Source organism: Notolabrus celidotus, chromosome 5 (assembly GCF_009762535.1).
Source record: "Notolabrus celidotus isolate fNotCel1 chromosome 5, fNotCel1.pri, whole genome shotgun sequence".
Classification (NCBI taxonomy): domain Eukaryota; kingdom Metazoa; phylum Chordata; class Actinopteri; order Labriformes; family Labridae; genus Notolabrus; species Notolabrus celidotus.
This window is the reverse complement of record NC_048276.1, coordinates 16,300,742-16,323,906: the sequence shown is the minus strand read 5'-3', so window position 1 is coordinate 16,323,906 and position 23,165 is coordinate 16,300,742. Positions and strand designations below refer to the sequence as shown.

Here is a 23,165-nt window from a genome sequence, read left to right as displayed (position 1 = left end):
GACTTCTTTGCATAGCCAGTGAACTTAATAATAGCAAAGAGATGTTCACACAACACAATTTCAAATCTGGATTTTTGATTCCTTATTTGGATTTACCTCCTCTACCTGTCCTGTAGGTGCTGCATGTCCTCTCTGTTTGGTCCTTGAGTCACCACATGACATAAAGCTGGTTGAATTAGCATCATCAGGCCCCCTCTGGACTTGACCTGATGGGAAACAGGGACGACTGTACAGTAAGATGTCCCCTAATTCTGAAAGAGAGACAAGACAGAGAAGAATTTAGTTGGTTGGTCACTTAATGACTTATCCAAAAGTGTCAGTTAATGAGATATAATTCATCCAGAACCTGAGTGCTGTCGGCTTTTGCTGCTTCCCTTTCCTCCGACTGGAGTCTTGTGCTTGTCCTGTCTCTCTCTCTCCTCATTGGGAGCCACCTCTTTGACCCTGTGAGTGCCAGTGCTGCCTCGCCGACCCCGAGCTTCCCCAGAGCCCATCCGAGGCAACGTGGCCCCCCTCACCTTATACTCACCATGGGACATCTGGCTGGTGAAACTCAGAGGCATGCAGGAGTCTGGGGAGACCATAGCACAGAAAGCCAAATGTTCAAACTATTAAAAGATAAGAAGCAAAAAAAAACCTCTTCATTGTCACTTATGACTCAGTCCTTACCATCATTGAAGACGTCTTTGGGTTCGTAGTCCTGCTGATCTGCCTGGTTCTGTTTATGCCTCCTGGGCCTTCTCTGTGTTATAGCAGGACTCATGTTGCTGTCAGTGGACATGGGGCTGCTAGGCCGCTGGAGTCGGCGGCCTGAAATCATCACACAGAGAGAGAACATACATGGAATGCTCTGGTCACACATTACATAATATAATAATACAACAGTTCTCAAAAAGTTTGTCTGTTTTAAAAATACTTACTTGGGTCAATTTAGAGCTCTGAGTCTTGATTTAAAAGTAAATGACATGATGAACTCAAGGTTTTTTTATTTTGTTGTTACAGCATACAAATTAAAAAGCACTACCTTATAAAAGACATCTTTATTAGTAAAATATATACTGGGTTAATTCAAAGGCTCTAGAAAGCTATTATTCATCACATTTTATTTATATTTTCCCAAGTTTAAAGCTGGCAAATTCCAGATAAGCAAGGATATGTCAGTATCCCACATCACTCCCATCCTATTCTCCTTACACCGGCTACCAATCAAATTCAGAATACAGTTTAAGATCCTCATATAAACATAAAAAGCAATCCATCATTAAGCCCCCTCTTATATCTCCGACCTGCTCCACCCTTACATCCCCAGTAGACCCCTCAGATCCACGGAGCAGGGTCTGCTTGCTGTGCTTCGTGTCAGGCTTAAAACTAAGGGTGACCGTGCCTTTGAGCATGTGGCTCCATTTCTCTGGAACAGTCTTCTGCCCCAAGTGCGCTGTGCTGATTCGACTGAGACTTTTAAAAAGCAACTTAAGAATCATTTGTTTGTTATGGATTTCGATCTTCAGTTGTGATTTGATGTCATTTTGTCTGCTTTCTTAATGATCTTATTTATTGCTCATTGTATTGTCATGTCAACATTGATTCTCTGTAAAGTACTTTGTGACTATGTCTGTGAAAGGTGCTATACTAAATACAGTTTTCTTACCAGTACTCTCTGGGCACCAATCAGAATTCAGCAACAGCTGAATCTAAATGTGATGACAGCTTCTAGGTTATTTACTTGTGTTGTGTCGTTCAAATGTGACAAACTGACACCCTTATGTTAAGTTAGTTTATCAGAGCGAACAAAGGACAAACTCACTCAACCTTGAATGTGATTTATGTAGATAAAAGGGGGACATTTGAGTTCATAGTAAAACATCTAGAAGTTAATACTAAGTTTTCAATGTCTTCAAATTGTGACTGATTTGAGATGCGCTTTCTTTCATAGCTTTTGTTTACAGAATTTGGACCGCCAACATTGCATCGATTTTTCAAATATAAAAACCTAAAACAAAGATTGTTTTCTCAGAGATCAGAGATTTGTCATTTTTTGAGTATTCATTTTGATTTGTTCTGCTTTAATTAAAACTTATACGCTGGAGAGCTATGGTATGGATAGATTACACAGAAGAAAGAGGGTGTGAGATTGAGGTTTAAGGTGTAAATGAAGCTCCATATGTTATTAGAGAAAATAAAAGTTACAGCTGTTACTTCAGTGAACAAGAAATTTTCTTCAAACCAATACAATTATGATTAATGGCTTAAAAGAACTGCTTGAAGAAATAAGCAATTTGCATAGCATCTGTTTTCAATACATATATTTGAGCTTCATCGTCTGATTCCTGCGAAGAAATCCAACATTTAGAGAGATTTGTGCAGTGAGGCTAGTGGCTGCATCTGGATCCACAGAGGCACGAGAGTGGAGTGGCTGTTCCATTTGACAACAGAATCAAACCTTTGTTCCCCACATGCTTTCTCACCTGAGTCCTCAGGGTATCTGCACATGCGGAGGCCAACAATATCCCGCGAAGAAGCAACAGCCTGGTTGAAATCGCCGTCTGTGAAGAAGGATCCCTCCGAGGTGCTGACAACACTGGACCTGCCTGATGAGATGTTGTCCTCGGATGCTGAGCCCCAGCTGTTCACCATTGAGCCTGTGACCGATCGGTCCAGATCCCCGGTGCTGGAGGCCGGGGTCTGCTCCAGCCCATGGAGTAGCAGCTTGTGTGCGGAGGGATGATGCAGCTGGTGTTTGTGCTTCTGCTGGTTGTGGTGTTGGTGTTGGCTGTAGTGACTTTCAGGGAGCTCAGCGTCTGTCTCCTCCTCTGCTTCCTCCTCTTCGTCATCCTCCTCTTGTCCATCTGCATCCATGCAGATGGGTATGGAGCTATAGGTGTGTGGTGGGGACATAGGGCGAGGATGGCTGGGAAATACATCGAAACAAAGCAACTGTTTAAAATGATTGGATTCACTGTAATTGAAATACAAATAGTGATCAGCCGCTGATTGGAGAAGGTAAGCAGAGGTGCTATTACAGAATCTAGGCTATGTAGCAATACCATAGTGGTTGTAAAAACATATTTTCAAACACTTACAAAAAAGAATTCCTCCATAATTGATATATATTTTCAATACTTTCACAGCTTCACTGTGTAGTTAAATGGCCCTTTTCATTGGCACCATGTTTTGTGAGTGTACAACATCTGTGTTCCTTTGCCCAAATCAACAGGAAATAAAGGAGAAAACAAGAAGAAAGGAAAATATGATAAAAACAGCAAAATGCTGTTCAGAGTCAGGGGAGATACTTTTATAACCCAGGGATTAACTGTAGCATACGGAGGCAGGCTGACAGAGGCAGAGGGAAAACTTCTGTAGTTGTTTGATATTTTCATTGAACACTATCTTTTCAGATGGTTGAGTATAAGCAGTGCTTTTCATCTAGAGTTCAGCAGGCTTATTGTGGTGGCTGTATAGAAAGTCACTGCAGATGTAGAATCATCTCTGGGTGAAGTGCTGGTGTGCACAAACAGTGCTGCAAGTGTTTGTAAGCTTGAGAAAATGTTGTTTTAATTTCAGCTTAGGAACCATAGTTTGAAAGCAGAAGGTTGTGTGATTACCCAGGCTGAAAATGTTCAGAATGTAGTGTTGTAGTACTTGTTTCAAGGGCTTGTGACATTAGGCATTGAAACATAAGTGAGATGATAAAGTTAGCCTACCTTGACTATTGATAACTAGAATAGAATGTCTTTATTGTCATTGTAATATGTACAACAAAACGAAGCTCAACTCTTATTCAGTGCCAAAAGTTAAAAGGTAATAAACTATATGTAATACTATATACTACTAACTGTACTATTAGCAAGCTGTTATTAGCTTCGATGACTCAGTCCTGGGTCTGAGATGTTTGGTTAGTATACCAACCAGAGACTGTATAAAATATGGACGTAGGACGTAGCAGCCATATTGCTGCTGTCGAGCAATTGTGACGTAAAGAGGCAGGCTTTGAACCTCCTAGCCAACAGCTACAGTGTTCCCACCTGTCAATCAAGTCAGCTGTGCCTCTCATTGGAGGACTTGTAATCTCTATATCTTCTAAATTACCGCGTTACAAAAACATTCCCCCCACCCCTCACAGTGTGAGCTGATTGAGAAATCAGCTTTCCAGACTACACTCGTCTTTTGTACCAGGCTGTAAACATGTTTATTTCTCAGCCAGCCTCAAGTGGATCCTCGATGAACTGCAGTTTATAACACTTCCGCATTGGACTCACATTTTTAGACCGGAGGTTGCCGCTTGATACCAACACATCAGAATCAATGAGCGTATCCCAACATTAAAAGGGCCAAGGTGCAAAGTTCAACAACACACAGCTCTTCTACTTTATTGATAATTCAAATCTCCAAATGCATAGACTTAATCAGTCAGAATCTAATGTCAGTAAATGAAATGTGTTTGTCTACACATCCAAAAGGTCCAACCCTGTCAGTCGAGAATCATACATCGAACAGTTTGGAGGGAAACAGTGGACCTTATAATAAATAATAATATCAGGGATGAGTACTTGACTTAGACTCGAACACTTAAGGGCTCGAGACTCAACCCAGACTCCAGGTTTGGTGACTCAACTACAACACCTGTACACTCAAAGTGATGTAGATTTTGGATTGTACTTTTTAAAGTAAGTTAAGTATGTGTTTCTCCAAACTCAATACATAGTTTTCCACTGAGGTCAGTGCTTCAGCCAGCTTCACTAAACAGTGCCTGTGCTGACCTCAATCTACAGCAGGTTATTGATCTCACTATTGTTAAGTACCTTGTTCAGCCCCACTTTAAAAAGCTATCCAAATTGTATTCACGCTGCACAGTTAAATCTTGTTACCTGAGGTGCTCTGTTCCATTGCTCAGGTTTCCCTGTGCTGCTGAGCTGGATGGGTGACTATAGGACCCCTCATTGGGGGATGAGGCTGCTCCTCTGACTGGTGGAGTCGGGCAGCCCTCCATTCTCGCCTCTGGATCAAAACTGATGAGAAAAGGACAACTGACATGAGGTAATGGCTAAAGGAATGAGGGGTGCTGGCAGTCCTTACACATTAGTCACAGCCCATTAGACTTAAATGCAAATCCCTCGGCCATCCATTGAAAAACACAAATTTCCATCATAGAAAAACACAAAGAAGAACAAGAAGCTTTCTGCACCATCTGCTTTTTATAGCCGAAATGCAGCACACGCCTGTTTACTATTCTGTACATTTCATTAAGTAATTTCAATTATATAAACCCTCTCTTCGAATAAACTGACTGTCCAACAATGAAAAACCTAAACTGTGTAATTAGTTCTGTGAAAGTGTTTTGCTGGGACAATAAGGCTATGTTGTTGTGCAAGGTTGCAGGTGTTTACAGCTCCAATTGTGGTTATGTGAGTCTGATAATGTTATTGTGTTCTAGTTTTTTCAACCAGTTTAACAACATAAAGACACTTTTTAGAGGAAGAACTGTTTAAAATAAAATGTTTTGCAGAATTGCACAATGGAGTCGGTAGAATAATTAAAATAACTGCTGCAGAATGGTGCAAAATCCAATGCACGATACTGTACCTTGAGTCCACCTAGTGCTACGTTTCAGCTTGTGCTGTATTAAAGTGCATGCAACCGTCTGTCTTTTTCCACCTTACCCTCTATCCATTGGTAGGCTATAACCATCACAGTCCCAGGCATTGGCATGAGGTGGAGGCGGGACATCTCCCCAGCTTACTGCATTATGTTTTGGTAGCTTTGGGGCCCGCGTTCCCTTCTTTTGATTTTGACTCCCTGAGGAGTGAAAAGAAAATATCAAGGTTAACACAGACTTATGGTTTGGCTCTGTGAAATCCAGAGTTGCTGCTGGCCTGACCTGAGGTGCTGTTGCTGCCTCTGTCTGAGCTGTGGTGTGAGCCTCCTGTGCTGTGATCTCTGTTCATCTGGTTGTAGGGGATAGTTTTAGGATGGATCATTCCTTCGCTTCCCTGCAGATGATCTGTCAGAAAAAGAGGTGAGAAAGTTTGCAATGTCTTTCTTTCTGCATAAAACTGTGCCAAATGAAGTGAATTTTCTCCTATTTCACCTTTATTTAACATGTTTTTCTCTATTATATTATACTGCATCTGTGCTGCCATCTCCTTGGGTATTGGAGGTGGATTGGGAGGCTTGTTCCAGCAGGGCATGTCCAGAGGCTCTGCTGCAGCCCCGCCTGTGGCTGCTTTATTCTTAATGCTGGCCTGGATGAGCTGTGTGGTGGCGTACGGTATGGGTTCGTAATCTCCTCCAGGACTCACATAGCCCATGTTGGAGTTAGTGAATGTTTTAATCTCATTCAGCTTGTTGGAGAGGTTCACATCACTATAAATGGCTGTCTCAGAACCAAGCTGTCCGCCCTGTTTGTTCTCTGGATGGTTTCCATAGTTTGCTATGCAGTCAGCTAAGGAGGACAGAAACAAAACAACACATGAACAAAACAAGACACAAGTCTTCAGTATTGTGGGGAAAAATATGAACTCTATTGAGACTAACACTTTCTATCTATAGGATAGACCTTGAACAATGACTTGACCTCGGTGTGGCACTAACCTGGTCGGCTGTATGTTGTCATGTTGCTGTCACTGGTGCCGTTGCCATTATTGCAGCAGTTGATGCTACAGTCCTTGTGATTGGCACATGCATTCGGCCAGTTGTCTGGCAGCCACAGCTGGTTGAGAGGTTCTCCCATGCTGAGAAGGCCAGGTCTGCAACAAGGAGGATCAGAGAGCTGTCAATCACACATGCTGTTTTCATATACCGCTGATGGATGAGTGTGGGGTGGATGCATGAGATCCATATTAGAAAAGAGAGACACCTCCCCCTAGTGTTTCCTCAGTGTAAGTGCCCGTCTAGCATTAGTCTTTATATAACACAAAGGAACAAAAATACTACTCACCTGCCAGCACTGCATGCAGAATCTCCTCTTTGATAAGCCACTGCAAAAAGACACAGAAAACAAGAGGTCTTGATGAGTTGTCAGGCAGAGGGAGTGCCAAAGGTAGAAAAAAAAAGCCACAAAGGAAGATAGAGATTCTGAGCAAAAACCTTAAGTTAAAGTCTACACTCACTTCAGTGCATGCCTCCATCAATAGGGCACACAGTCTGACTCTGTGGTTTAATTTACTTGGAGACAACACAAATAATTGCCTCCACCACTCTCCTGCCTCTACCAGTTCTCTGCCAGAAACATTTTTTGAGGCTTTTTCTTCTCCACCACCAGTGAGACATCAAACAAAGGAAGATTCTCCAGAAGAATACCATCCTTTTTGTTTTTTTACCTTATTTAATCAAATGAACCTAACCTAGTGAGCAGGTGGGCTTGAAAGACTGAAAGCATATTATTTTTCACACAAAAATACAAATATGCTTTCTTATGCTTTCTAGAACTGATTCAACAAATACATGTACACATTCCACACAGGTAGGAGGGTAATAATGAACTGTATGGATAGCAAAATTGATAAAGAATTCTTAAACCACACTAAGCTTGAAGTCACAATAAATCAATCATGGATTGTTCTTTGTGTATTTTTTATTTAGTTGATTTACACGTCAATCTATGAGTCAATACATCTTTATAGTGTCAAATTTGAATGAAACCTGGTGTCTAAATCACAGTTTCTTAATTGTAATGGCCTTTTATCCATCTATCCTCTACAGTAGCTCTTTAATGCTTTTTTGTCTGTCTCTTAATTGCTTCTGTAAATGACTCAATATCCTTGTTATGGAGGGTTGCCCCTCAATCAACTCTTGAGTGTGAATAAAGATTGATCAATTGATTGGTTTATATAATTAAAGTGGCCTTAGGGCACTTTAAAAAAAGGAGTTTATGTATCTATGTTATTGTATGTCCTTTAAAGAGACCTAACAAAATTTGCCACAAGCAGTCATCTAATTAGTAACATGTTACCGTTATAACTTTTATAACTTTCTTCGGCATTGTGACATCTTTAACTTGAAACTCTGTACATTTTAATTTCTTTATGTAAGTGGTCATGGACACTTGTCTAGACACGTATAACACTTATATCAGAAATAACTAATACTAGTTATCTAATACTAAAATGCAAGATTTGGTGAAAAGTTCACAGGCAACTCTATGCACCGATCTGATCATTTTTGATGATTAGGTTTGAAATGTTTCACCAGATATTTTATTCAGTGCTCCTACACTGTAGATTTGATGTTTATTTCATTATTCTCATTACTAGGATGTATTACGACTTTGATCAGCTACTGGTGTTTCAGACAGGCAAGCAAATAACACATTTCAGGTAAATTATCACATGATAGTGAAAAAAACAGCTATGAGCATATGTGACTACATTATAACTCAGGTTTAGCATAATGTAGGAAGTTTGGCAAAATTTCATACTGGAAAATACCACCAGTAAGGCAATGCCAGGCCAGGCAAGGCTAGTTCATTTTCCAACTTGCCCTATCTGGGCAACTCCAAGTGCTTTGCAGAGTAAAAAACATAGCATTAAAATAAATATGAGAGTAAATGAAAGTAAGACATTATGATATAAAGCACATTTAAATAACATAAAAATGACATACAGCAAAAGTCAGACTAAAATAACATTTCTTAAAACATTGTCATTTTGTTTTTTTCCTTACAAGTATTGATTCACCAGAAACCTGATCAGTACATGCCTACCAGTGTAATAATGCTCTGAAATCACTGACTACAGACTAACTTCCCCACAGACACTGATTCTCCTGCTGGTCTTCCTTGATCAAAAATGATTCTGTCTACACACCCACCCCAGAGCATCTTCCTGATGATTTAGGTTTGTGTTTGTCTTGGTGTTGTCTTAAAACCCCCTGAAACAGTGGTGTTGTAAAAGTTACACCTTACCATTTCAACAACTCTATGGTTAATTTTCGTGTTTACACTTTTTATGAATACAGTTTTTTTGAGTGTGTGAATAGTTTATATTACAAGATTACTGATAATGAATCTGCTCTGCTCTGAAGTCACTCACTACAAGGTCTTATCTGAAGGACACAGATTTACCTGCTTCTAGAAAAAGGATGATATGTTGTAATTAAGGCCTAGATATGAATGATATTACCATTCAGGGTTGCTATGGGCCTGAATCTGTTCAATAACATCATATTTTATCAAAATATATGTAATTATTCATCACACTGAAATTGAATTACTACCCAATTTATGCCTATACACAATTTCAGGCACCATAATCAGTATGAGGAATTAAAAATATAGACACATCAGTACTTGCAAACTGAATGGCACTCAACAGTTCTTTACAACCCTTCAAAGACACAGTATCAACTCTAATAAATACTTAGAAAAATACAAAACATAAGGAGATCAATACATACCTGTTGGTGTAAAGGTGAATGACGGGACTGTCAAAGACACAGAAGTATATGATTAATTATGCCCAGTGTTTTGTCTATGCATGGTGATATTTTCATGTAAAAAACAACTGTGTCCAAACATTGAAATAACCTCATGCCATCTGTCTTTCTGATGCCTCTGTCTTCAATACGAGAGTCCAGGTGCAGGTTAATGGGGGTGACAGTCAACAGTAGAAGAAAGGGGAAAATAACCGCAGTATTGTAGCTGACATGTTGACAGGCCTGTGCCTCTAAGAACCGTGCTGTTTTGAGGAAATGACACTCTACAAATGAGCGACTAAAGGTCAGCCTTTGACTGTCTGCATGGTCGCAAATGCAAATTTGTTTCTGAAGTATTTGTGTCAAGGGAAGATTAGACCGGGGAATCTTTTTCGTCCTTTGATGTGATCTGCATATCAGTGTCTGAAAATATTCGTCAATATCACTGAGATGAGGTCTGCTGTTTTAGTGTGGAGGCAACTTGTCACGGCTTGATCCTTTCTTTAATTCAACTGACCTTCAAACGTGCCCACAAATGTAACGTGATAACCTGTTTTGCAGACACACACTTACCCACATGATTAGCATCTTACACATACCTAAATCCATCCACCTACATTCAAAAACTCACTACAGATGGACACACACCTTTACGAATGCCAGTGTATGTGCTGCTGAGGCCACTTCTCTTCTTGCGGTGACGGTAGAGCCACACGCTGAAGATCATCAGAACCAGCCAGCAGGTGGCGCCAATGCCAGCGATAAATGCTGGCTGCCTCACAACATCAGAGATCTGTGAGAGAGTGTCTCTTTCCTCACTGATGTCCATCATCTGGCCTGCAGAGTCTAAACAATGAGCAAGGAGAGAAATTAGATATACATATGCATGACAACAAGAAAAAATATGTGCAAATGTTACAAGTTAAAAAGTTATGTACTGAAAGTTTAAAAGTTAAAGTAAAACAGTAAGGTCATGGTCTGTAATACCGTTACAGCTTTGTCTGGAAATAACACAATTTTATAATTAATAAGGATTTTCTTAAGGACATTTAAGATACTTAAAATCACTTATATATCAAAAAACTACTGTTAAAATATTGAAAGAGCTTTACTTTTTCTTTCCAGTTATAACAAAAGTGTAGTGATGCATCTGTGATCTTTTAATTGGTTTGTGTCAGGTTTGTCTGGGATCGATTTCTTCTCCCACCTCTTGTTGCAGTAAATTGTTGAGGAAACATAGCTGAGTCACTCTTGTGATTATTTCTTTTTTCGGTAAAACACAGCTAACATGTAGGAATTAACTTGCTACCATTTTAAGAGTTTCAAAACTGTGTGATTGTGTTAATTTATCCAGGCACAGTTTACTTTTGTGATAACTAGAAGTTAGACGTTCGCTAAACACAAGTTAGCTTGTTAGCGAGCCCCTGCTAAGTGCTTTAACTTTTCAGCCCATGACCCCCAAAATATAGGTGCCAAAGACTTGCGACTCCCACTGTCCCTCAAAGTGATTTAATGTGGCTTCATTTAGCTGGTCTGCAGAAAATGACCCTACCTATATTAACATGTGGCTGTGTTTCCTGTGCCGTTATGAATTAATCTACTGCAACTGATGCTTTTGATAATTAACTGTTCACTAACCCTAAAATTAGGAGTCATCTGGCAAAAAGGAAAAGCAGAACACTCATTACATTTTCTATTTTCAAGGCTTTATTTCAAGTTTAAGTACTATTTTTGTGGATATTCTTTACTATGATGGGTAAAATGTACTATTTTTAGATAACTTTTGTCATTCAACTTTTCATTCATTGCATTTTTTTCAGTATTTCTTTGTTCACCACAAGTTAACAAATTAGAATAAATAAATAAATACAAAGAATAAAGAAAAAATAAATAACAATACAAACAAAAAGGAAGATAAACATAAGAAAACAAAGTAAATAAATAAAGGTGATAATAATAAATATTTTTAGATAACTTTAAAAAAAAAAACGTTCATGAAGACATCTCACGACCCCCCACTAGTGCCTGGTGACCCTCCAGGGGGTCCTGACCCACACTTTGGAACAACCTGTAGCCATTCCTGAAAAGTTGAGCCATTGTTGTGTTTTAGCCATGAACTTAGAAGTACATGTGTTAAACATGTGTTCTGCTGTTACCTGTGTGTTTGGAGTCATTCACTTCTCAGAGTTTGGTAAGTAGCCTATTAAAGCTTTAGCCTTTTGATGCTTGACAGCAAAGCATGAGAATGTTAGTAATTCCAGTAAATTCTGTGTAATGTTTTTTCTTACGTGTAGTACAGAGAGCAAGTAGGAGTATTTCAGGGTGACGTTATTGTAAAAACATGGATGAACTATTAGAAAAAGCTATGCAACCTTATGAATAGCATAATCTGATGTTTTTGTGTAGCTAATGGGGGGCTAAGACGCATTATGGAAGTTTTCTCTGAGTGGTCTGTGCTTATAGCCCTAGTGTTGAGATCCCTTACAAAGCAAACACAACTTTTTTGGGGAGGATTCTCACCTAACTGAAAGAAAGTGACATCACTTTTGACCCCGGGTCCAGCACCATTGCTAGCCGCCACCTCGACACTGTAGCGAATGCCTGGCGCCAGACTGGGAATGACCACAGAGAAGGTGGAGCCATCGACTGACTGGTTTACATGATAGCGACTCTCGTTACCAAGGCACCAGATCTAAAAGAGAAGATGAGGAAGATGAGGGAAACCCAAGAAGCACTGTGAGACACACATGATTCAGAACACAAGTTCAGGTAAGGGCAGGGGCTTTCTTTTTCTTACCTTATACTCCTGAATGACTCCAGCCTCCTCCCGCTCTGGAGGCGGTTTCCAAGCAACCAAGATTGCAGTCCCATTGGCATCACTCTTTGTCACAGTAACGCCCTGGGGTGCTTTACTAGGGGCTAAGACAGTGATGAATACAGTTAGCCATGCAGACATACACGCAATCTCCCCTCATGCTGTTTGCATCAGAGACATTTTCTACATCTTTTCATCTCTGAGATCTATTGTCTATGAGATCTATCGACATTGTGTTTGTGCGAAATAAGAGTTGCAGTAAGTTTCAGCTGAATTCCCATGAGGTATTTATGAATAGATTCAAAACTTTAAAACCAAATTACTCAGACTTACCTTCTTCTAAAGTCCTGACCACTTTCACCTCGCTGTCAGCTCCCTGAAACTCATCAAAGAATGGGCGCACTTTGAACTCATAGATGGCTCCTCTCTTCAGCTGACCGATCACCACCCCGTCCTCCCGCGGGGCTCGTACCTCCAGGAAACTCCACTGCCCCTCCGGCTGTCCATGCCCTGCAGACTGCCTGTAGAGCACCTTGTAACCCTGGATATACGGGGACTGTTGCTCGACCTAGTGAATGAAGGTACATTAAATATATTTGGTATGATTCAGGGGCTTTTTTTGGATTATGAGGAACAAAATCATGCAGTCTCAATCAAAGAGATAAGGATGTACATCAGTTTTAATTCAAGTTAAGTCTGAGCTGCCCAATAATAGCTGCATGTGAGCTAAAACAACAGCCTAATCTCTTTATTTTGATTGAGAGTACCCTGCAGGAAGGGTCTGTTAAGACCAAGTTAATTCCCTTTCCCTTTAGGGATGAACATTTCCTCATATCTGTGAAATCTCATTGAAAGCCCCACTATGAGGTCATTAATAGTTTCCCCTTCAGCATAGTTCTGGTTAGAATCAAGCCAGCAATGGGATAAACACTTTCCGTTTAAACCACATGATTGTGACAAAGATGCTATTAAAGATACACACAGCGTATCTGAACACACATACCCAGTCCGAAAATGCTGCTTATACATTTCTACGTGTTCGCAAAGCAAAAAAGTATCATACAAGATTAATCCTCTTCTCTGTGCAGTGAATTTATTGTCTGCTGATTTTACTTCACGGATAGAAACCCAGATAGCTTCAGCATAAGATAAATCTTTGTAAAACTGAACTTCATTTTCACAGAAGACAGATTTAGCCTTGATGTTCCTCCTGAACTGTCTGGATCTGTTCACAGTGTTTTAGTTCATTAATCACTGAACTCTCAACTTTTCGTGTTGCCTTAAAGAATAAGTGGAAACATACCAGAAGGTAAAAGTCAGCACTACATTAATCCTTACTCTGTCAGCACAGACGCGTTATCCATGACCCTTACACCTTTATATCATTTGTTCTTTACAGTTATTGGTAAAATATGTGCATTTGGCTTTTTCCCACACTAGCCCTAACTCTAACAGATAATATGAAAATATGTAGTAGAAAATGCTGACTGTGTGCAGCACAGTTGTCATGCTATGCTCCTCTTACCATCCACTGCACCCTGACAGCTGAGGATGAAAGCACGGTGGGTGTGTGCAGGTGGATAACCACATCTCCCAGCTCCCTCTGGATGTGACGGTGGTCCACTCCCTGCATGGTGGAGCTGCTGTCTGCTGGTACAAAAAGAGAAGAAGAAAGGATTAGCAACATCTTTGCATGATTTTTTTGTGCTTCAAAAAACATGTAGCTTTTCTTCTTTGTACAAGTTGAACTAAAGCCTGGAAAAGGGAATAAAAAGTGCTCTTACTGACCCTGTGTTCTGACAGAATCAGAGATGGGACTGGGGTCGCTGAGGCCGTAGTCATTCACTGCTCTGACCATGAATAGGTAGACGGTCCCAGGCTTCAGGTTCTTCAGGACAAAAGTCTGTGTCTTTATGTGCTCAGAGAGGGTCACCCATCTGCTGCCCAACGTATAACTGCAGAGAGAGGTGAAGATAACAACCAGATAAAAGGGATGTTTATTCAAGCTTTATAAACGTGATATAGAGAAGATAGTAAAATCATGCTGGATGCTGCTTATGTCTAACCTGAATGCCTCGATAAGGTAAGACGTAGGTGGTGCTCCAACACCAGGGGTCGTTTTCCATGACATAGTGACGGAGGTCCGGCTGATGTCAGTAACTAAAGGTTTGGAAGGAGCACTGGGCATCAGGCCTGGGTCAATAGGTTGATTGGACTGAACAATAACTCCAAACTCTGCAAAAGAACATCCCCCCAAAAAAACAAAAAATATGAAAGTACTCTAAACAACACAAACAATATCTTTGACAACACTTTTATTTGTATTACCTACCCTCCACTTGTAAGTGTGCGGTCCAGGACGCCTCACCATTGGAGCTTGAAGCTACACAGGTGTAGAATCCTGTATCTCCCAGCTGAGGAGATGAGGGTGATTAATATTAGTGCCTTGTTTTGATACAGTGCATGTGACTCAAATGCTTTAAGACTCCTCTACCTTAGTGTAGCGAATCTCTAAGGATCCTGTGTCTGTTATTGACACGCGGGAGTCCACGGGGGACATCACCACACCATCTCTCTTCCAGTGGACTGTAGGAGGTGGAGAACCAGCTGTTTGACAACCCAGGACCACTGTGCTGTCCACAGGCACTGTCTGATTGAGTGGGCCCTGTCTGATCACAGGAGGAGGGTGCTCTGATCCAGCTGACAAAGAAGCAAAAGCAGAGAAGTTTGAGACCAAAAATGCTAACATTTACCAGATTGCTCACTAAGATATGATAAGATAAGATATTACTTTATTGATCCCCGGGGGTTAAATTCAATTGTTGCAGCAACCCAGACATAAGTACAGTCAAGAAAAAGTTTCAATTAGTAAAATAAAATAAGTAAAAATAAAAATAGATAATAAAGATAGAATAAATATAGAATACTAATTTATATATATGTTACAAAATGAATTAAATAGATGTAATTACAGGCAGTATTAACATTTTTTCAGTAGTGTCAGGTTCATATGGTGTGATTATGGTTTGGTAAAGACAGATTAAGCAATACAATAAATGAATATTGGTATATAATATGACCCTAAGTTGTAGTTAACAATAATAATGTAATATAAAATGATAAAATATATATAAGATAATTATATAATATAATGTAATATGCATTATATTGTCGTCAGCAGCCAGAGAGTCAGTACAGGATGAGATGATGGAGTGTGACAGACAATACAGGGATGGTATGAAAACTATGGAGTACATTACAAAGTAAATTACACTGGAATATGTCAGCATGCATCCTTTAATGTGTCTGATGACATACCCCTTTGTCTCAGGATGTCACACATAAAAAAGAGTAGTCATTTTAACAGATTAAAAGAAACTGGTAGTCATTGCTAGATGAAACAAAACAAACAAACAAAAACACAAATGAAAAAGTGCTTCAAAGACATTTATTTTAGCTTATTGTGCCTTTTTATAATCTAACAAAGGAAGGTGTTTCAGCACTGTCTGACACAGACTGCCCTCCTGCAATTCTAGCGAGAAAAACCTGCAGAGGAACTCCAGGCATGAGCTTCTTTCTAAAGTGAAATGACAACAAGCCTCTTTGAAAGCAGCGCAGTGTTCACTGACAATGGAAAGTACTTAACTAAAGCCAAAGTTGTTTCTTTGCCCTTGAAATAATGTCTAGCTTTATCACTTTAAGGTTTTTGTTCTCACGCTCAAGCATCTTAAGCAGCTGTTCCACATTGAAGACACATTTCGGTCATCATAAGTGAAGTTAGATAACTGGAAACATGTTTTTGTGTTGGCAAAGCTATGAACAAGACACAGTTCTCATGTTTGGCTCTAACATGCTTTTTGTCTGCCTGATGTAGAGGACACTGGCACTTTTAATTGAAGCGTGTCACAAGTAGTGTTGTGAGTAACACCTTACTAAGTAATGTGTCACTTTAACTCCACTACTAATTGTGGTAACTAGTAGTGTATTTATCAATAACAATCACAGTCAGGCGTGATCTTTCTGCCTTGGAAATAGTAGCATTATTTTTCCTCCTCGAAGTAACGGACAGGAATATAGTGGTGGGTCGTAATATGTGAGCCGCAAAGAGTAGTAACACTCAGGAAGCACTTCATCAAACAGTACAGTTCTACAAGCTGGCTGCAAGAGAGCCCGGCGCTGCAAACACTGGTGACCCAGGTGCAGCTCACGTTAGCACGGCAGACAAAGGAGGAGCCACTCTATCCAAACAGTCAATCCCTGATTTTAAAGCTCCAAAATATGTAAGAACTGAACAGACTAATTGCAAGGTATGTTGCTAAAGACATTTCCAATATCTGCTTCTTTCAGAGAACAAATTAGCAAATACACGTGAGACAAGAGGCAAGGTAAGAGTGTTAAAGGATGAAATAATTCTTAAGTTACTTTCTCAAGTAACTAATTACTTTTATAATGCAGTAACTCAGTCTGGTATTGTTAGTAGTAGGCCTACCTACTTATATTAACTACTTTTTCAACAAGTGTTCAGTGTTGTAACCATAGACTGTATAAATGGGTCCTTTGGGTATGTTTTGTCCCACTGGTCAAAACATTCCCACACTCTGTGCCCTTCCCGCCATATATTTGGATTAAACTCATGTCCATCATAACCCAATAACCAATAGCAACCAGGCTGTCCAGCATATGTCCTGCCCTCTTCACATTGTGCAGCATAGACATATAAAGTGTAGACGCCACATCGACCGCTACTATCTATTGGCGCTGACGAGCCGTGGGGCCGCCATCTTGGTCCGGTCACCCGCTCCACTCAGTGTAATCTGTTTGGCAGGCGCACTGAAGTGTCAGCGCATTTAAGCAATCATAACTCACTGAATACTAAACTGATTTTCATGCAGGTTTTTTTTCTGCAAACGTCATACATGTAGGTATGACACAGGACACATGGTTCGGCATATTTTAATATTCATAGTGGGCTTAACAGTAATAGAATATTCTGATATGTGATATATGTGATGCATGATAGGTATATTGCCGCACAGTGCTCTGGCATCTTGAAGTCTGTGCTGTTTCAGTTTACGTTAACAGGTAGGATTATAGGTAGGATGACTGGAACAAGATGGCGGCCGCATTTCTTGTGCCCCAGCAGCCAATGCGGCGTCTACTCTCTATATGTCTATGTTGTGCAGCATGAATGTACTGATGAATGTCACCTGTGAGAGAACATTGACACAATGCTACTCAATGCTACTCAGCATCACAAGCCAACATTGTTACCGATAGTAAAGGGAACTTAAACTTTTGACCAACACTCATCACAGGACGATGTCATTTCCTGTTTGTACATAATTTTGTATGGGCAACTAGTAGCTTAGTGGCTCATTTCCTTAATATATGACAATAGTGGGCCTCATTCACCAAATGTTTTTAAGAAGAACTTTGTTCTTAAACCCCACCTGCACAGTTTGAAGAAGATTCTGACATTCACCAAAGTTTTCTTATTTTGGATTTGATTTAAGCTGAGAACAAAATTGAAGGACACTCAAGAGCACTTATACGCACATTTGAGTGTCAATATATCAGTGCAGAATTATTGGATTGTGTCTCCCTTCATTTAGCACCTTTATGATGAAAACATATTTATAATTACATGATTTAAATGTTAGCTTTTGGCATTCATCAATGTAAGCAAACAGGTGACAACAATTCTGCTGTGTCAGACAAGCTTCATGAAGACTCTTCTAAGAACACATTTAAGAGAAATCTTAAGAATGTTGGTGAATGAGGCCCAGTGTTTCCAATTTGATTGCAGTCAGTGCATTAACCTCTCTGTATTTCTATTATCACAGCCACAGAAAGAGGAAGTGCCATGAAACAGAACTTGGTCAATAGTATAATACAGAACTGGAAATTGGGAATCGATGTTAATACTAGATGAAAGTTCTGCAGAGAGAGACAGAAATTAAATGAGGAAGGTGAAAATAGAGAAAATAAAAATGAATTGCTGCCAAAAAAATGAAAGACAGATAAGATGTGAAAGATACTGAGAGGGAAATTGGTAAAAGAGAGAACAATAGGTTTAGGTGGCTGTGCAGGCAATGGAGGAAAAAGAAATCAACTTTTCCCCTCCAGCGGAGAGCAACTAATCGTTCACTCGGCAGTAGGTTCTGCCGGAGACCGGCTCCAATCACAACGGCAGTGCCCGACTAATAACAATCCCACTCAGATAACAGAGCCCTTCTTTCTCTCTCTGTCTCTCTCTTACATTTTAAAACCCCCATGGATGGGAGGCAGGGGGTGCTAGATAAATAAATAAATAAATAAAAATACCGGTAAAAAAAAGGTGATGGAAACACGCCTTGAAAACTGCCGGGGGTAATGTGGACTAGTTATTTCCATACAAATGCACCACTCCAAAAGGAGATGAGAGGAGAGTGGTGGGATGGGGAGCATTTTGGGGGGAGGGGAAAGGAAAGAGAAACAGGTACAGGGGGAGAATGTGGTGTTATAGAATGCTGCAAAAAAAATTACATAAAACATGACCCCCTGTTTTTAAAATTTCCATTAGCTGGAACAGTTTTTCACTAAGTGGATGCCTCTCATTCCCCCTTCTAAGGCTGCAGAGCACATTACCAACATTTGCTGCAGATTACCCCTTAAAACTAATATGTGTATATGCAGGAACTGTCTCTTTAAGCCTGGAGCCATTATCTTCATTAGTTTAATATATGTACATGCTACAAAGTTACCCAGACATGTATTCACGATCACACAGGTCATTTAATTGGAAGCTTGCAGATTTAGCTGGTGGTGTGTAATTACTGGTCCGGGCCTCCAAGCACATTTAAATTGCTTTTTTTTTTTTTTAAATAAAACAATTAACACACTTATTTCATCACCTAGGAATTGGATCACAGACCCTCAGAACAGGTTCCATATAAAATTACCTTTAACTATAACATGTGCCAATTCTGCAGTCTTGATTCAAATAAATCTACATTTGAATGGAGCGCAGACTGCTGTGTGTTAATAAAAAACTTGTGTTACAATGGATTATAATTAGTCAGTCGCCCCTGTGCCGTTTTATTTTGGCTTTATATTGTGTAGTTGCATGTGAGGCAATTATATTTTTAGATGTTAGAGAGATAAGGCTAGACACTCCTTACACACAATCACCATGGAAACAGAGCCCAACATGTGAAGAACATCTCCTGAAATCCTCTCTCTGATTGTTGGTGAGCGACACCCTTTCCAACTACCACACCTTTAAGAAAGGAAGCTCGCACACTGCTGCAACCAATGTAACATAATAGAAGTAGCATAAAGCAATAAGGAATGAGGAGGGATGTGCTCTTGTTAAGGGTGGGATAACAAATACTAAGATATTCTCTACATCTCATATAGGCTACAAATTAGCTGATTTATTTCTCAGGGGCGTAAACAGAATTTTTTGACTGGGGTTACCAAACTGTGGCATGGATTTGTGCAGGGGTGTCATGAAATATGTGTATATTTCTGTAGGACTTTTTAACTTTAAAAAATAGCATAACAGGATGGCAGCTTTATTCTTAAAGGACTCAAACAGAGGATATATGCCAAAGTCAAAAGCAACAGTGGCTATGTTTACATGAGACTTGTAATCCCTCTTTAATTCAGAATGAAAATTAAATGCTCTTTAAAAAGATTAAAAATGACCATGTAAACACCTAATTCCGAATGAAAATGACCATTCCGAATTAAACTTAAATCTGAAGTAAGTGGCTGGTTTATTCTGATTTTAAATCTGAATTGAATAATTCCTCGATCATGTATACGTTCATTCCGCTTTAAATTAATTCTGGTCGTTCTGCGCATGCTCATTCCCTTGTCCTGTCGTGATGACGCACATATTCCGCGCTGGGGCCACATATTCCAGGATGGCCTCCTGAAGCAAGCGTTGGACTCGAGACAAGACTATTTATTTAATAGGAGAAATGGATATCATGAAAAGAGTTGATGGACGGAAACATAAAAATGTGGACCTTTTCAAAGCTGTAGCGTCTAAGTTAATCGAGGGAGGTTTCTCTGACAGAGAAGCCACCCAGGCAAAACAACAAGTGGAAATTGTTGAAGCAGGAGTACAACAAAGCAAAGGCACACAACAACAAAAGCATCTCAGGCCCCTCGAACTCCCCCTCTCCTCTTTGTCGTGCTGCTTATTCAAAACTATAATCAAAATCAAAGTAAAAATTGTACTGATTGTGTGATCTTCCATGTTGTAACCGGAAATAAAAGAAGCAGGAACTGGAGACTGTTTTCTTCTGGTAGATGTAAATACGTCATGCCTGTCCCTGTCCAATCAGAACCCTTCCCAACCCCCGGACCTTAAGTGGAACTGAATAGAATAAAGACAATTAAACGTGTTTTCCATGTAAACCTCAATTCGGAATTACTATTTCCATGTAAACGCGAAGGAGAATACTTTAATTCAGAATTATTTAATTCAGAATAATTAATTCAGAATTAAACAACATCATGTTACCGTGGCCAATAACAGCTAAAGTTTTTCATTGAAAGAAAGACACTGGCAGTTGAGATTCCATCATAAACTGTGTGAGATTATAAAGTGACATCATCATGCTGTTGAGTTCGTTTTGTGCATTTTTTGCCTGTTTTTAAAAAAAAAAGATATCAATGACAAAAAAGTCTGCAGCCAAGGCGTGCATGTAGCTTGCAATTGTTTCAAAATCCAATTTTACATCAAGGAACCAATACTGACACAAAACAGACCCCTTTATGTTCTATTTTGATCCCCATCTGGTAACATTTTTGTAATTAAATGTAATATTACAGAAAGGGCAGCTGATTCTCATGACTATAGTTGTTCAACTTTCTGTCATCATGTTGCTTCTGAATGAAATTATAGAGAAAAGAAAGCACTTTGAGAGCCATTGGCCTACAACACCAACTTTAGAAAGAAAAAATCTACAGCAGCCTCGCCAAAAGAGAAAAACCAGAAGCTAGAAATGTACTGAACAAAAGTCCCCTCATCTGCCCTCCATCACTCCTTCCTTTTACTCACAGTCTGTGACCTCCAGCAGTGCTTTAGTAATAACACTGCCGGCGATGTTGAGAGCCTGGCAGCTGTAGAAGCCGCCATCAGAGCGCTGAACATCGGTAATGGTCAGACTGCCCATCTGAGAGACGGACTGGCGGCTGAAGAGCTCTGGTGGTTGGTAAGAGAAGAGGAGACTCTGGAGAGAGAGAGATAGAGAGAGAGAGAGAGAGAGAGAGAGAGAGAGAGAGAGAGAGAGAGAGAGAGAGAGAGAGAGCGAGAGACAGATATGACAGTTAAAAACACATTTCACTGGCTTTATATTTGTAGGAGAGTAGTGATTCAGTGTGATGACAGACTCCGGGTCAGTCTCACCTCGCTGCCCTCCCTCTGCCAGAAGATAGCAGGCTGTGGGTTACCGGTGGCCTCACACTGGAAGGTGACTGTCCTGCCCACTGCCACCACCTGGTTCCTGGGGCGCATGGTGAATGCTGGGGGCACTGCAGAGGAAGTGAGGCACTAATTAACTGGCAGCCTGACACATTTGAACTGTTCCAAGTTTTGAGAGAAATGCATAAAAATCTCAAGGAATACAAGCCAGTTACTTTTGTAACAAGAAACATTATACATTTTACCTTTTGAATGCAAAAAAAAAGGCACATTTTCATAAATTTACCCACATTTGACATGGATTACATACTGTAGTGGTGGATGGAATAACAGTGCAGATAGGACAATAACAGGGGCTCATGATTTCTTGTTGCTGTCAGATGGTGGATGAGGCATGGATGACAACTTACCAGTGTTGACTACAAGGGAAAAGACACAAAAACAGAGCAGTAGAATGAGTAAAGATGGCACAGAGAGGGATGTGATGCACTCAACAGTACTGGCACATGCTTGAACGAGTGAACACAATAACATTAGTTTGACAAAACAGAAGACATGCAGTTACATTTGGTTTCAGGAAAATACATCTTTTTTTTCAACTTTTAGATAACAGTACCTGCCAGTTTCCCTTTTAATATCTCTAATGATACTTATTTGGTTGTGTGTGTTATGTTGATAGTATATATATTTTTTTATATACATTTATTTCATATTTGACCTTTGACACATAAATATAAAGAAATAGAGGGAAGACAAAAGAGAGTAAATGACTGATTGTATGTTCAAATCTTGTTTCTTAATCTCAACCTCCTCATAAAGATACCATTTCCAAATACACTGTACATTTACACACATTCTCATGTCCAAAATGTTTCACACAACACAAGTCTATTCTTTGGAATATCAAGTACATTTTCTTCCAATGCCTGGAAGTATAATGGCCAAAAAAAAGGGGGGGTCTAAGGACAAGGCCTGCTGTTTAGCCCCAATTAAACCCAGCAGACTATAGCTCACTCTGAGGTGTGAAAAATATATATAATTGCTGGTTTAAGTTACGGAGCCAGCCAGCCTCGAGGCGTATTTGACAAAGATACAATCCTCTAATGAGGCCCTGAACCTGTGAAGGGTGAGGGGGCTCCATTGTGTCTGGATAGAGAGGAAAGCTGCTGGTGCTTTAACAGACATCTGCTCTGCTAACTGCTCAACACAAACAGAGACATATTTTGAGATGGGAACTAGTGTACATGTTGACATCTGTAAACTAGATTTACAGTGAAATGAATGGTTAGCTAACCAGCTGCTTTTGGAACAAATGTGAGAGGATGACTGCGGTTATTGCTCAACATTTTTGTGTCCAAAGAATGTCTGCAAAAAAATAAAAAGGAAAGCATGTGATTTTTCAGAAAAGCTGAGTTCATGCAATGAAAGATGTGAATCATGTGTTGTTTGGTTCACCTAACAGCTTATTTAAAGTTAATGTCAAAAACAAAAAAAAAGAGGATAATTTTATGGCAGCAATGCTAA

At 39.8% G+C, this 23,165-nt stretch overlaps 1 protein-coding gene across 1 annotated transcript in view; it reads right to left on the bottom strand.

Moving 5' to 3' along the window:
* Window positions 1-23,165, bottom strand: part of LOC117813091 (roundabout homolog 1-like) — a 111,779-nt gene that overhangs the window by 577 nt on the left and 88,037 nt on the right. The window contains exons 7-29 of the mRNA XM_034684168.1: window positions 22,052-22,060; window positions 21,627-21,751; window positions 21,279-21,450; window positions 14,718-14,923; window positions 14,556-14,637; window positions 14,290-14,458; window positions 14,012-14,178; window positions 13,749-13,873; window positions 12,557-12,791; window positions 12,206-12,327; window positions 11,929-12,100; window positions 10,057-10,254; window positions 9,391-9,417; window positions 6,935-6,974; window positions 6,589-6,743; window positions 6,086-6,439; window positions 5,876-5,998; window positions 5,658-5,793; window positions 4,866-5,006; window positions 2,466-2,908; window positions 670-810; window positions 347-571; window positions 97-251 (exon numbers count right to left, since the gene is read on the bottom strand). Coding sequence (XP_034540059.1) covers window positions 97-251; window positions 347-571; window positions 670-810; window positions 2,466-2,908; window positions 4,866-5,006; window positions 5,658-5,793; window positions 5,876-5,998; window positions 6,086-6,439; window positions 6,589-6,743; window positions 6,935-6,974; window positions 9,391-9,417; window positions 10,057-10,254; window positions 11,929-12,100; window positions 12,206-12,327; window positions 12,557-12,791; window positions 13,749-13,873; window positions 14,012-14,178; window positions 14,290-14,458; window positions 14,556-14,637; window positions 14,718-14,923; window positions 21,279-21,450; window positions 21,627-21,751; window positions 22,052-22,060 — 3,722 coding nt within the window. The remainder of the gene's footprint in view (window positions 1-96; window positions 252-346; window positions 572-669; window positions 811-2,465; window positions 2,909-4,865; window positions 5,007-5,657; window positions 5,794-5,875; window positions 5,999-6,085; window positions 6,440-6,588; window positions 6,744-6,934; window positions 6,975-9,390; window positions 9,418-10,056; window positions 10,255-11,928; window positions 12,101-12,205; window positions 12,328-12,556; window positions 12,792-13,748; window positions 13,874-14,011; window positions 14,179-14,289; window positions 14,459-14,555; window positions 14,638-14,717; window positions 14,924-21,278; window positions 21,451-21,626; window positions 21,752-22,051; window positions 22,061-23,165) is intronic.